The 13198-nt window shown below is 47.9% G+C and overlaps 1 protein-coding gene across 1 annotated transcript; it reads left to right on the plus strand.

The window, feature by feature from the left end:
* Positions 1–5118: 5118 nt before the first annotated feature.
* Positions 5119–13039, plus strand: LOC124028732 (serine/threonine-protein kinase Sgk1-like; the record flags this gene model as incomplete). The annotated part of the gene is given in 8 exon segments (XM_046340711.1): positions 5119–5307; positions 6056–6187; positions 6757–6832; positions 6835–6992; positions 9254–9349; positions 10676–10831; positions 12952–13016; positions 13018–13039. Coding segments are annotated over 8 exon segments (894 nt in total), but the record flags the coding sequence as incomplete, so codon positions are not given.
* Positions 13040–13198: the final 159 nt, after the last annotated feature.

The raw sequence follows: 13198 nt of genomic DNA on the forward strand, positions 1-13198 counted from the left end.
CTGTAGTAGTATAGTAGTGCCGAATATATTGTAGTAGTATAGTAGTGCAGAATATATTGTAGTATTATAGTAGTGCAGAATATATTGTAGTAGTATAGTAGTGTAGGATATATTGTAGTAGTATAGTAGTGCAGAATATATTGTAGTAGTAGACCCTTGCAGAATATATTGTAGTATTATAGTAGTGCAGAATATATTGTAGTAGTATAGTAGTGTAGAATATATTGTAGTATTATAGTAGTGCAGAATATATTGTAGTAGTATAGTAGTGTAGGATATATTGTAGTAGTATAGTAGTGCAGAATATATTGTAGTAGTAGACCCTTGCAGAATATATTGTAGTATTATAGTAGTGCAGAATATATTGTAGTAGTATAGTAGTGTAGAATATATTGTAGTAGTATAGTAGTGTAGAATATATTGTAGTAGTATAGTAGTGCAGAATATGTTGTAGTAGTATAGTAGTGCAGAATATATTAGTAGTGCAGAATATATTGTAGTAGTATAGTAGTGTAGAATATATTGTAGTAGTATAGTAGTGCAGAATATATTGTAGTAGTATAGTAGTGCAGAATATGTTGTAGTAGTATAGTAGTAGACCCATGCAGAATATATTATAGTAGTATAGTAGTGTAGAATATATTGTAGTAGTATAGTAGTGCAGAATATGTTGTAGTAGTATAGTAGTGCAGAATATATTGTAGTAGTATAGTAGTAGACCCATGCAGAATATATTATAGTAGTATAGTAGTGTAGAATATATTGTAGTAGTATAGTAGTGCAGAATATGTTGTAGTAGTATAGTAGTGCAGAATATATTGCAGTAGTATAGTAGTGTAGGATATATTGTAGTAGTATAGTTGTGTAAAATATATTATAGTAGTATAGTAGTGCAGAATATATTGCAGTAGTATAGTAGTGCAGAATATATTGCAGTAGTATAGTAGTGCAGAATATATTGTAGTAGTATAGTAGTGCAGAATATATTGCAGTAGTATAGTAGTGCAGAATATATTGTAGTAGTATAGTAGTGTAGAATATATTGTAGTATTATAGTAGTGCAGAATATATTGTAGTAGTATAGTAGTGCAGAATATATTGTAGTAGTATAGTAGTGCAGAATATATTGTAGTAGTATAGTAGTGCAGAGTTTGACTATGGGAAGTGATAACCTTTGTGTGTGTGGTGGTTTTGAAGTCAGCCTTTCTATGTTGAGTTTCCCCACCAATATGTTCATGTTATAACTGAATATAAACACCCCTTTCAGTTGACCTTTTGATTCATTAGCTCTTTAAATGTTATTATGCAATAAAACAAAAATTAAAAAACTATTTTATTTGTTGGACATGGAAAATGGTAAAAACAGCATGAGAGTGATTTTAGTTTGGGAAATGTGTTCCTAAGTATTTACAGGTAGCTTAGTGGTTAGAGTGTTGGACTAGTAACCAGCAGGTAGCTTAGTGGTTAGTGTGTTGGACTAGTAACCAGCAGGTAGCCTAGTGGTTAGAGCGTTGGACTAGTAACCAGCAGGTAGCCTAGTGGTTAGTGTGTTGGACTAGTAACCAGCAGGTAGCCTAGTGGTTAGAGCGTTGGACTAGTAACCAGCAGGTAGCCTAGTGGTTAGAGAGTTGGACTAGTAACCAGCAGGTAGCTTAGTGGTTAGTGTGTTGGACTAGTAACCAGCAGGTAGCCTAGTGGTTAGAGCGTTGGACTAGTAACCAGCAGGTAGCCTAGTGGTTAGAGCGTTGGACTAGTAACCAGCAGGTAGCTTAGTGGTTAGTGTGTTGGACTAGTAACCAGCAGGTAGCCTAGTGGTTAGAGCGTTGGACTAGTAACCAGCAGGTAGCTTAGTGGTTAGTGTGTTGGACTAGTAACCAGCAGGTAGCCTAGTGGTTAGAGCGTTGGACTAGTAACCAGCAGGTAGCTTAGTGGTTAGTGTGTTGGACTAGTAACCAGCAGGTAGCTTAGTGGTTAGTGTGTTGGACTAGTAACCAGCAGGTAGCCTAGTGGTTAGTGTGTTGGACTAGTAACCAGCAGGTAGCTTAGTGGTTAGTGTGTTGGACTAGTAACCAGCAGGTAGCTTAGTGGTTAGTGTGTTGGACTAGTAACCAGCAGGTAGCCTAGTGGTTAGAGCGTTGGACTAGTAACCAGCAGGTAGCTTAGTGGTTAGTGTGTTGGACTAGTAACCAGCAGGTAGCTTAGTGGTTAGTGTGTTGGACTAGTAACCAGCAGGTAGCTTAGTGGTTAGTGTGTTGGACTAGTAACCAGCAGGTAGCCTAGTGGTTAGTGTGTTGGACTAGTAACCAGCAGGTAGCTTAGTGGTTAGAGTGTTGGACTAGTAACCAGCAGGTAGCCTAGTGGTTAGAGAGTTGGACTAGTAACCAGCAGGTAGCCTAGTGGTTAGAGAGTTGGACTAGTAACCAGCAGGTAGCCTAGTGGTTAGAGAGTTGGTCTAGTAACCAGCAGGTAGCTTAGTGGTTAGTGTGTTGGACTAGTAACCAGCAGGTAGCCTAGTGGTTAGAGAGTTGGACTAGTAACCAGCAGGTAGCCTAGTGGTTAGAGCGTTGGACTAGTAACCAGCAGGTAGCCTAGTGGTTAGAGAGTTGGACTAGTAACCAGCAGGTAGCTTAGTGGTTAGTGTGTTGGACTAGTAACCAGCAGGTAGCCTAGTGGTTAGAGCGTTGGACTAGTAACCAGCAGGTAGCCTAGTGGTTAGAGCGTTGGACTAGTAACCAGCAGGTAGCTTAGTGGTTAGTGTGTTGGACTAGTAACCAGCAGGTAGCCTAGTGGTTAGAGCGTTGGACTAGTAACCAGCAGGTAGCTTAGTGGTTAGTGTGTTGGACTAGTAACCAGCAGGTAGCCTAGTGGTTAGAGCGTTGGACTAGTAACCAGCAGGTAGCTTAGTGGTTAGTGTGTTGGACTAGTAACCAGCAGGTAGCTTAGTGGTTAGTGTGTTGGACTAGTAACCAGCAGGTAGCTTAGTGGTTAGTGTGTTGGACTAGTAACCAGCAGGTAGCCTAGTGGTTAGAGCGTTGGACTAGTAACCAGCAGGTAGCTTAGTGGTTAGTGTGTTGGACTAGTAACCAGCAGGTAGCCTAGTGGTTAGAGTGTTGGACTAGTAACCAGCAGGTAGCCTAGTGGTTAGAGTGTTGGGCCAGTAACCAGCAGGTAGCCTAGTGGTTAGTGTGTTGGACTAGTAACCAGCAGGTAGCTTAGTGGTTAGTGTGTTGGACTAGTAACCAGCAGGTAGCCTAGTGGTTAGAGAGTTGGACTAGTAACCAGCAGGTAGCTTAGTGGTTAGTGTGTTGGACTAGTAACCAGCAGGTAGCTTAGTGGTTAGTGTGTTGGACTAGTAACCAGCAGGTAGCCTAGTGGTTAGTGTGTTGGACTAGTAACCAGCAGGTAGCTTAGTGGTTAGAGTGTTGGACTAGTAACCAGCAGGTAGCCTAGTGGTTAGAGAGTTGGACTAGTAACCAGCAGGTAGCCTAGTGGTTAGAGTTGGACTAGTAACCAGCAGGTAGCCTAGTGGTTAGAGAGTTGGTCTAGTAACCAGCAGGTAGCTTAGTGGTTAGTGTGTTGGACTAGTAACCAGCAGGTAGCCTAGTGGTTAGAGAGTTGGACTAGTAACCAGCAGGTAGCCTAGTGGTTAGAGCGTTGGACTAGTAACCAGCAGGTAGCCTAGTGGTTAGAGAGTTGGACTAGTAACCAGCAGGTAGCTTAGTGGTTAGTGTGTTGGACTAGTAACCAGCAGGTAGCCTAGTGGTTAGAGCGTTGGACTAGTAACCAGCAGGTAGCCTAGTGGTTAGAGCGTTGGACTAGTAACCAGCAGGTAGCTTAGTGGTTAGTGTGTTGGACTAGTAACCAGCAGGTAGCCTAGTGGTTAGAGCGTTGGACTAGTAACCAGCAGGTAGCTTAGTGGTTAGTGTGTTGGACTAGTAACCAGCAGGTAGCCTAGTGGTTAGAGCGTTGGACTAGTAACCAGCAGGTAGCTTAGTGGTTAGTGTGTTGGACTAGTAACCAGCAGGTAGCTTAGTGGTTAGTGTGTTGGACTAGTAACCAGCAGGTAGCTTAGTGGTTAGTGTGTTGGACTAGTAACCAGCAGGTAGCCTAGTGGTTAGAGCGTTGGACTAGTAACCAGCAGGTAGCTTAGTGGTTAGTGTGTTGGACTAGTAACCAGCAGGTAGCCTAGTGGTTAGAGTGTTGGACTAGTAACCAGCAGGTAGCCTAGTGGTTAGAGTGTTGGGCCAGTAACCAGCAGGTAGCCTAGTGGTTAGTGTGTTGGACTAGTAACCAGCAGGTAGCTTAGTGGTTAGTGTGTTGGACTAGTAACCAGCAGGTAGCCTAGTGGTTAGAGAGTTGGACTAGTAACCAGCAGGTAGCTTAGTGGTTAGTGTGTTGGACTAGTAACCAGCAGGTAGCCTAGTGGTTAGAGCGTTGGACTAGTAACCAGCAGGTAGCCTAGTGGTTAGAGCGTTGGACTAGTAACCAGCAGGTAGCTTAGTCGTTAGTGTGTTGGACTAGTAACCAGCAGGTAGCCTAGTGGTTTGAGTGTTGGACTAGTAACCAGCAGGTAGCCTAGTGGTTAGAGTGTTGGGCCAGTAACCAGCAGGTAGCCTAGTGGTTATCGTGTTGGACTAGTAACCAGCAGGTAGCTTAGTGGTTAGCGTGTTGGACTAGTAACCAGCAGGTAGCTTAGTGGTTAGTGTGTTGGACTAGTAACCAGCAGGTAGCCTAGTGGTTAGAGCTTTGGACTAGTAACCAGCAGGTAGCCTAGTGGTTAGCGCATTGGTCTAGTAACCAGCAGGTAGCCTAGTGGTTAGAGTGTTGGGCCAGTAACCAGCAGGTATCCTAGTGGTTAGCGCGTTGGTCTAGTAACCAGCAGGTAGCCTAGTGGTTAGAGTGTTGGGCCAGTAACCAGCAGGTAGACTAGTGGTTAGAGTGTTGGTCTTGTAAAAAAAAAAAAAAAAAAAACTGTTTTTGTCATTATATGGGGTACTGTGTGTAGATGCACTGCTACTTTTGGCTGGGGTGCGAACAGATATTTCATTTTCCAATTTGGTTAAAATGAAGTTAAAGTATGTTTTTATCATAGCTCTTACCTCTTCCTCTCTTCCACAGCCCAGGCCCTCCCAGCAGATGAACCTGGGCCCGTCCTCCAACCCCACAGCCAAGCCCAGTGACTTCCACTTCCTGAAGGTGATAGGGAAGGGCAGCTTCGGGAAGGTCCTCCTCGCCAGGCACCGAACAGACGACCAGTTCTACGCTGTTAAGGTGCTGCAGAAGAAGGCCATCCTGAAGAAGAAAGAGGTACAAGTTGCACAGACACCAAGCGGCCAACCTCCATGACCTCTAACCCTTACCCTTTGTTGACCTCCAGGAGAAGCACAGCACATCATGTCAGAGAGGAGACAGACAGACAGACAGACAGACAGACAGACAGACAGACAGACAGACAGACAGACAGACAGACAGACAGACAGACAGACAGACAGACAGACAGACAGACAGACAGACAGACAGACAGACAGACAGACAGACAGACAGACAGACAGACAGACAGACAGACAGACAGACAGACAGACAGACAGACAGACAGACAGACAGACAGACAGACAGACAGACAGACAGACAGACAGACAGACAGACAGACAGACAGACAGACAGACAGACAGACAGACAGACAGACAGACAGACAGACGACAGACAGACAGACAGACAGACAGACAGACAGACAGACAGACAGACAGACAGACAGACAGACAGACAGACAGACAGACAGACAGACAGACAGACAGACAGACAGACAGACAGACAGACAGACAGACAGACAGACAGACAGACAGACAGACAGACAGACAGACAGACAGACAGACAGACAGACAGACAGACAGACAGACAGACAGACAGACAGACAGACAGACAGACAGACAGACAGACAGACAGACAGACAGACAGACAGACAGACAGACAGACAGACAGACAGACAGACAGACAGACAGACAGACAGACAGACAGACCTATAACCTCTAACCCTGTTCTCTTTGTTGACCTCCAGGAGAAGCACATCATGTCAGAGAGGAACGTCCTGTTGAAGAACATTAAACACCCCTTCCTAGTGGGACTACACTACTCCTTCCAGACCGCTGATAAACTCTACTTTGTGCTGGACTACATTAACGGAGGAGAGGTGAGGAGAGACACTGAAACATAAGGAAGAAGGAAGGGAGGGCAGGAAGGAAGGAGAGAGGAAGGGAGAGAGAGAGAGAGAGAGAGAGAGAGAGAGAGAGAGAGAGAGAGAGAGAGAGAGAGAGAGAGAGAGAGAGAGAGGGAGGGAGGGGATCGGGTAAACTGTGCAGAATTAGCACGGGCATATTTCTGGTGTGAAGGAGTAAAGACTGCACTGTTTAAATGTGGACTCTTTCTCCTCTCTACCTCCCGCTCTCTCTCTCCCTCTCTCTCTCCCCTCTCTCTCTCTCTCTCCCCCCCTCTCTCTCTCCCCGTCTCCTCTTCCTCTCTACCTCTCTCTCTCTCCCCCTCTCTCCCTCTCTCTCTCTCCCCCTCTCTCTCTCCTCTCCCTCTCTCCTCTCTCTCTCTCCTCTCTCTCCCTCTCTCTCTCTCTCTCTCTCCCCTCTCCTCTCCCTCTCTCCCCCTCCTCTCTCCTCTCCTCTCTCTCTCTCTCTCCTCTCTCTCCTCTCCTCTCTCTCTCTCCCCCCTCTCCTCTCCCTCTCTCCCCCCTCCCTCTCTCCTCTCCTCTAGTTGTTCTACCATCTCCAGAGGGAGAGGCGTTTCTTAGAGCCCCGGGCCAGGTTCTATACAGCGGAGATCGCCAGTGCCTGGGCTACCTCCACTCTCTAAACATCGTGTACAGAGACCTGAAGCCTGAGAATATTCTACTGGACTCTCAAGGACACATCATACTCACGGACTTCGGGCTCTGCAAAGAGAACATAGAACAGAACGGAACCACGTCGACGTTCTGTGGAACTCCAGAGGTAAGGACAGAACTTTTGGGGGTTTTTGATCAACTTTGATTGGTTGGTTGTATTGAAGGTACACTACATGACCAAAAGTATGTGGACACTCGTCCCCACTCTTCTGGGAAGACTTTCCACTAGATGTAGGAGCATTGCTGCTATAACAGCCTCCACTCTCCTGGGAAGACTTTCCACTAGATGTTGGAACATTGCTGCTATAACAGCCTCCACTCTTCTGGGAAGACTTTCTACTAGATCTTGGAACATTGCTGCTATAACAGCCTCCAGTCTTCTGGGAAGGCTTTCCACTAGATGTTGGAACATTGCTGCTATAACAGCCTCCACTCTTCTGGGAAGGCTTTCCACTAGATGTAGGAACATTGCTGCTATAACAGCCTCCACTCTTCTGGGAAGGCTTTCCACTAGATGTAGGAACATTGCTGCTATAACAGCCTCCACTCTTCTGGGAAGGCTTTCCACTAGATGTAGGAACATTGCTGCTATAACAGCCTCCACTCTTCTGGGAAGGCTTTCCACTAGATGTAGGAACATTGCTGCTATAACAGCCTCCACTCTTCTGGGAAGGCTTTCCACTAGATGTAGGAACATTGCTGCTATAACAGCCTCCACTCTTCTGGGAAGGCTTTCCACTAGATGTTGAAACATTGCTGCTATAACAGCCTCCACTCTTCTGGGAAGGCTTTCCACTAGATGTAGGAACATTGCTGCTATAACAGCCTCCACTCTTCTGGGAAGGCTTTCCACTAGATGTAGGAACATTGCTGCTATAACAGCCTCCACTCCTCTGGGAAGGCTTTGCACTAGATGTTGGAACATTGCTGTGGGGACTTCCTTCCATTCAGTCACGAGCATTAGTGAGTTCGAACACTGATGTTGGGTGATTAGGCCTTCAGGCTCACAGTCGGCGTTCCAATTCATCCCAAAGGTCTTCGATGGGGTTGAGGTCAGGGCTCTGCAGGCTAGTCAAGTTCTTCCACACTGATCTCAACTCGACAAACCATTTCTCTATGGACCTCACTTTGTATCAGGGGGCATTGTCATGCTGAAACAGGAAAGGGCCTTCCCCAAACTGTTGCCACAAAGTTGGAAGCACAGAATCGTCTAGAATGCAAAGTATGCTGTAGGGGAACCATGAAAAACAGTCCCAGACCATTATTCCTCGTCCACCAAACTTTACAGTTGCCACAATGCATTCTGGCAGGTAGCGTTCTCCAGGCATCTGCCAAACCCAGATTAGTCCATCGGACTGCCAAGATGGTGAAGCGTGATTCATCACTCCAGAGAACACATTTCCACTGCTCCAGAGTCCAACGGTGAGCTTTACACCCCTTCAGCCGACGCTTGGCATTTTGGTGATCTTAGGCTTGTGTGCAGCTGCTCGGCCATGGAAACCCATTTCATGAAGCTCCCAACGAACAATTATTGTGCTGCTTCCAGAGGCAGTTTGGAACTTGTTAGTGAGTGCAGAGGGCAGCTTCATGAAGGGCAGACGATGTTTACGTGCAACATGCTTCAGCGGCCCGTCCTGCTGAGCCTTTGACCAGTGGCATCTCTAGTAGGACAGAAATTTGACAAACTAACTTGTTGGAAAAGGTGGCATCTTATGACGGTGCCACGTTGAAAGCCACTGAGCTCTTCAGTACGGACCATTCTACTGCCAATGTTTGTCTATGGAGATTGCATGGCTGTTATGCTGATATTATACACCAGTCAGCAGCGGGTGTAGCTGAAATAGACAAATCCACTAATTTGAAGGGGTGTCCATGTACTTTGTAAATGTAATGTAATTTAAAGATCTCTCTCTCTCTCTCTCTCTCTCTCTCTCTCTCTCTCTCTCTCTCTCTCTCTCTCTCTCTCTCTCTCTCTCTCTCTCTCTCTCTCTCTCTCTCTCTCTCTCTCTCTCTCTCTCTCTCTCTCTCTCTCTCTCTCTCTCTCTCTCTCTCTCTCTCTCTCTCTCTCTCTCTCTCTCTCTCTCTCTCTCTCTCTCTCTCTCTCTCCTCCCATCCTCCTCCCTCCCTCCCCCATCCTCCTCCCTCCCTCCCCCTCTCCCCCTCCTCCCCCTCCCTCCCTCTCCTCCTCCTCCCTCCCTCCTCTCCCCCTCCTCTCTCCCTCCCTCCCTCCCTCCCCTCCCTCCCTCCCCTCCTCCTCCCTCCCTCCTCTCCCCCTCCCTCTCCCCTCCTCCCCCCCTCCTCCCCCCCCCCCCCCTCCTCCCCCTCCCTCCCCCCCCTCCCCCTCTCCCCTCCTCCCTCCCTCTATAGTACCTAGCTCCAGAGGTGTTACACAAGCAGCCGTATGACAGGACGGTCGACTGGTGGTGTTTAGGAGCCGTGCTTTATGAGATGCTGTATGGCCTGGTGAGTTCACAAAAGCATTTCGTTTGGCGAATACATTTTTTAGGGGCAACCTGGGATTGGTGCATGGTATTCCCCTAACATGTTATTCCTAACAGGTTATTCCACTAACAGATTATTCCACTAACAGGTTATTCCCCTAACAGGTTATTCCCCCTAACAGGTTATTCTATTTACAGGTTATTCCCCCTAACATATTATTCACCTAACAGATTATTCTACTAACAGGTTATTCCCACTAACAGGTTATTCCCCTAACAGGTTATTCTCCTAACAGGTTATTCCCCTAACAGGTTATTCCCCTAACAGGCTATTCTACTTACAGGTTATTCCCCTAACAGGTTATTCTACTTACAGGTTATTCCTAACAGGTTATTCCCACTAACAGGTTATTCTCCTAACAGGTTATTCCCCTAACAGGTTATTCCCCTAACAGGTTATTCCCCTAACAGGTTATTCCCCTAACAGGCTATTCCACTAACAGGTTATTCCACTAACAGGTTATTCTACTAACAGGTTATTTCCCTAACAGATTATTCTACTAACAGGTTATTCACCTAACAGGTTATTCCCACTAACAGGTTATTCTCCTAACAGGTTATTCTACTAACAGGTTATTCTCCTAACAGGTTATTCCCCTAACAGGTTATTCCCCTAACAGGTTATTCTACTAACAGGTTATTTCCCTAACAGGTTATTTCCCTAACAGGTTATTTCCCTAACAGGTTATTCTACTAACAGGTTATTCTACTAACAGGTTATTCTACTAACAGGTTATTCCACTAACAGGTTATTCCACTAACATGTTATTTCCCTAACAGGTTATTCCCCTAACAGGTTATTTCCCCTAACAGGTTATTCCCCTAACAGGTTATTCCCCTAACAGGTTATTCCCTAACAGGTTATTCCCCTAACAGGTTATTCCCCTAACAGGTTATTCCCCTAACAGGTTATTCCCCTAACAGGTTATTCCCCTAACAGGTTATTCCCCTAACAGGTTATTCCACTAACAGGTTATTTCCCTAACAGGTTATTCTACTAACAGGTTATTCCACTAACAGGTTATTTCCCTAACAGGTTATTCCCCTAACAGGTTATTCCCCTAACAGGTTATTCTACTAACAGGTTATTCCCCTAACAGCACAATAACTTGCATAAACTGTTACAATGTAGATAATATCCCCATAATCTATAACAGACATAGAAGTAGCACAATTTGTCTTCTATTTGTAGAGGACAAACATGTCCTGTTTCTATAAGAGCTTGATTTTTGTTTTGTTTACAAAGTTTGTCAATATAGTGTCAGGTGTCTAACTCGTCTCTCCTCAGCCTCCGTTCTACAGTCGTAACACAGCAGAGATGTACGATAAAATCCTGAACAAGCCCCTGCAGCTCAAACCCAACATCTCTAACGCTGCCAGGCACATACTGGAGGGACTGCTGCAGAAAGACCGTACACAACGACTGGGACACAGCCACGACTTTGTGAGTGTGTGTGTGAGAGAGGCGGGGAGTGTGTGTGTGTGAGAGAGAGGCGGGGAGTGTGTGTGAGAGAGAGGCGGGGAGTGTGTGTGTGAGAGAGAGGCGGGAGTGTGTGTGTGTGTGAGAGAGGCGAAGTGTGTGTGTGTGAGAGAGAGAGAGGCGGGAGTGTGTGTGTGTGAGAGGCGGGGAGTGTGTGTGTGAGAGAGAGAGGCGGGGAGTGTGTGTGTGAGAGAGAGAGGTGTGTGAGAGAGAGGAGGCGGGGAGTGTGTGTGAGAGGAAGGCGGGGAGTGTGTGAGAGAGAGAGCGGGGAGTGTGTGAGAGAGGCGGGGAGTGTGTGTGAGAGGCGGGGAGTGTGTGTGTGAGAGAGGCGGGGAGTGTGTGTGAGGAGAGGTGGGGAGTGTGTGAGAGAGAGGCGGGGAGTGTGTGTGAGAGAGGCGGGGAGTGTGTGTGAGAGGCGGGGAGTGTGTGTGAGAGAGGCGGGGAGTGTGTGTGAGAGAGAGAGAGGCGGGGAGTGTGTGAGAGAGAGAGAGCGGGGAGTGTGTGAGAGAGAGAGAGGCGGGTGTGTGTGAGAGAGGCGGGGGAGTGTGTGTGAGAGAGAGGCGGGAGTGTGTGTGAGAGAGGAGAGGCGGGAGTGTGTGTGAGAGAGAGGCGGGAGTGTGTGTGTGTGAGAGAGAGGCGGGGAGTGTGTGTGTGAGAGAGAGGCGGGGAGTGTGGGGAGTGTGTGAGAGAGGCGGGGAGTGTGTGTGAGACAGAGGGGAGTGTGTGAGAGGCGGGGAGTGTGTGTGAGAGAGAGGCGGGGAGTGTGTGTGAGAGAGGCGGGGAGTGTGTGTGAGAGAGAGGCGGGGGAGTGTGTGTGAGAGGCGGGGAGTGTGTGTGAGAGAGAGGCGGGGGAGTGTGTGTGAGAGGCGGGGAGTGTGTGTGAGAGAGGCGGGGAGTGTGTGTGTGAGGAGGTGGGGAGTGTGTGTGAGAGAGAGGCGGGGTGTGTGAGAGAGAGAGGTGGGGTGTGTGTGAGAGGCGGGGAGTGTGTGTGAGAGAGGCGGGGAGTGTGTGAGAGGCGGGGGAGTGTGTGTGAGAGAGGCGGGGAGTGTGTGAGAGAGAGAGAGGCGGGAGTGTGTGTGAGAGAGAGGCGGGAGTGTGTGTGAGAGAGGAGGCGGGAGTGTGTGTGAGAGGCGGGAGGAGTGTGTGTGAGAGAGAGGCGGGGAGTGTGTGTGAGAGGCGGGGGGAGTGTGTGTGAGAGAGAGAGGCGGGGAGTGTGTGTGAGAGAGAGAGAGAGGCGGGGAGTGTGTGAGAGAGAGAGAGGCGGGGAGTGTGTGTGAGAGGCGGGGAGTGTGTGTGAGAGAGAGAGGCGGGGAGTGTGTGTGTGAGAGAGAGGCGGGGAGTGAGTGTCCAGTGGTGTTTTGATGAACTTGTTGGCCTCTCTAACTCTCTCTCTCTCACACACACACCCCGCCTCCCTCTCTCTCCACCCTCTATCTATCTCCTCTCTCTCTCTCCCCCTATCTCTCTCTCTCAACACCCCTTCTCACCCCCCCTCTCTCTCTATATCTCACCCCCCTCTCTCTCTATCTCACCCCCTCTCCCTATCTCTCTCTATCTCATCCCCCCTCCCTCTATCTCATCCCCCTCCCTCTCTCTCTATCTCACCCCGCTTCTCTCTCTCTCTCCCCCCTCCCTCTCTCTCTATCTCACCCCGCTTCTCTCTCTCTCTATCTCACCCCCCTTCTCTCTCTCTATCTCACCCCCCTTCTCTCTCTCTATCACCCACCCCCTTCTCTCTATCTCACCCCCTTCTCTCTCTCTCTCTATCACCCACCCCCTTCTCTCTCTCTATCTCACCCCCTTCTCCCTCTCTCTATCTCACCCCCTTCTCTCTCTCTCTATCACCCACCCCCTTCTCTCTCTCTCTATCACCCACCCCCTTCTCTCTCTCTATCTCACCCCTCTCTCTCTCTATCTCACCCCCTCTCTCTCTCAACCTCCCTTATCTCTCTCTCTCTCTCCCCCCTCTCTCTCTATCTCACCCCCTCTCTCTGTCTCTCTATCTCATCCCCCTCCCCTCTATCTCACCCCCTCTATCTCACCCCCTCTCTCCCTATCTCACCCCCTCTCTCTCTCTATCTCAGGAGGAGATCATGAACCACATGTTCTTCTCCCCCATCAACTGGGATGCCCTGACCTCTAAGAAGCTCACCCCCTTTCAACCCAAACGTGGTACGCCCCCTTCAATAGCACAACATACTTTTTACAATCGCATATCCCTTTAATAGGAAAATACATTTTGCTCTGCCATGTTCAAAATAAAATCTTAACATCTCAACTCATCTTTACATAAAAGCTAGTCTATTGTGTACCATTATGTCCCTCTGTATC

The sequence above is a fragment of the Oncorhynchus gorbuscha genome, unplaced genomic scaffold (genome assembly GCF_021184085.1).
Source record: "Oncorhynchus gorbuscha isolate QuinsamMale2020 ecotype Even-year unplaced genomic scaffold, OgorEven_v1.0 Un_scaffold_4740, whole genome shotgun sequence".
Lineage (NCBI taxonomy): Eukaryota > Metazoa > Chordata > Actinopteri > Salmoniformes > Salmonidae > Oncorhynchus > Oncorhynchus gorbuscha.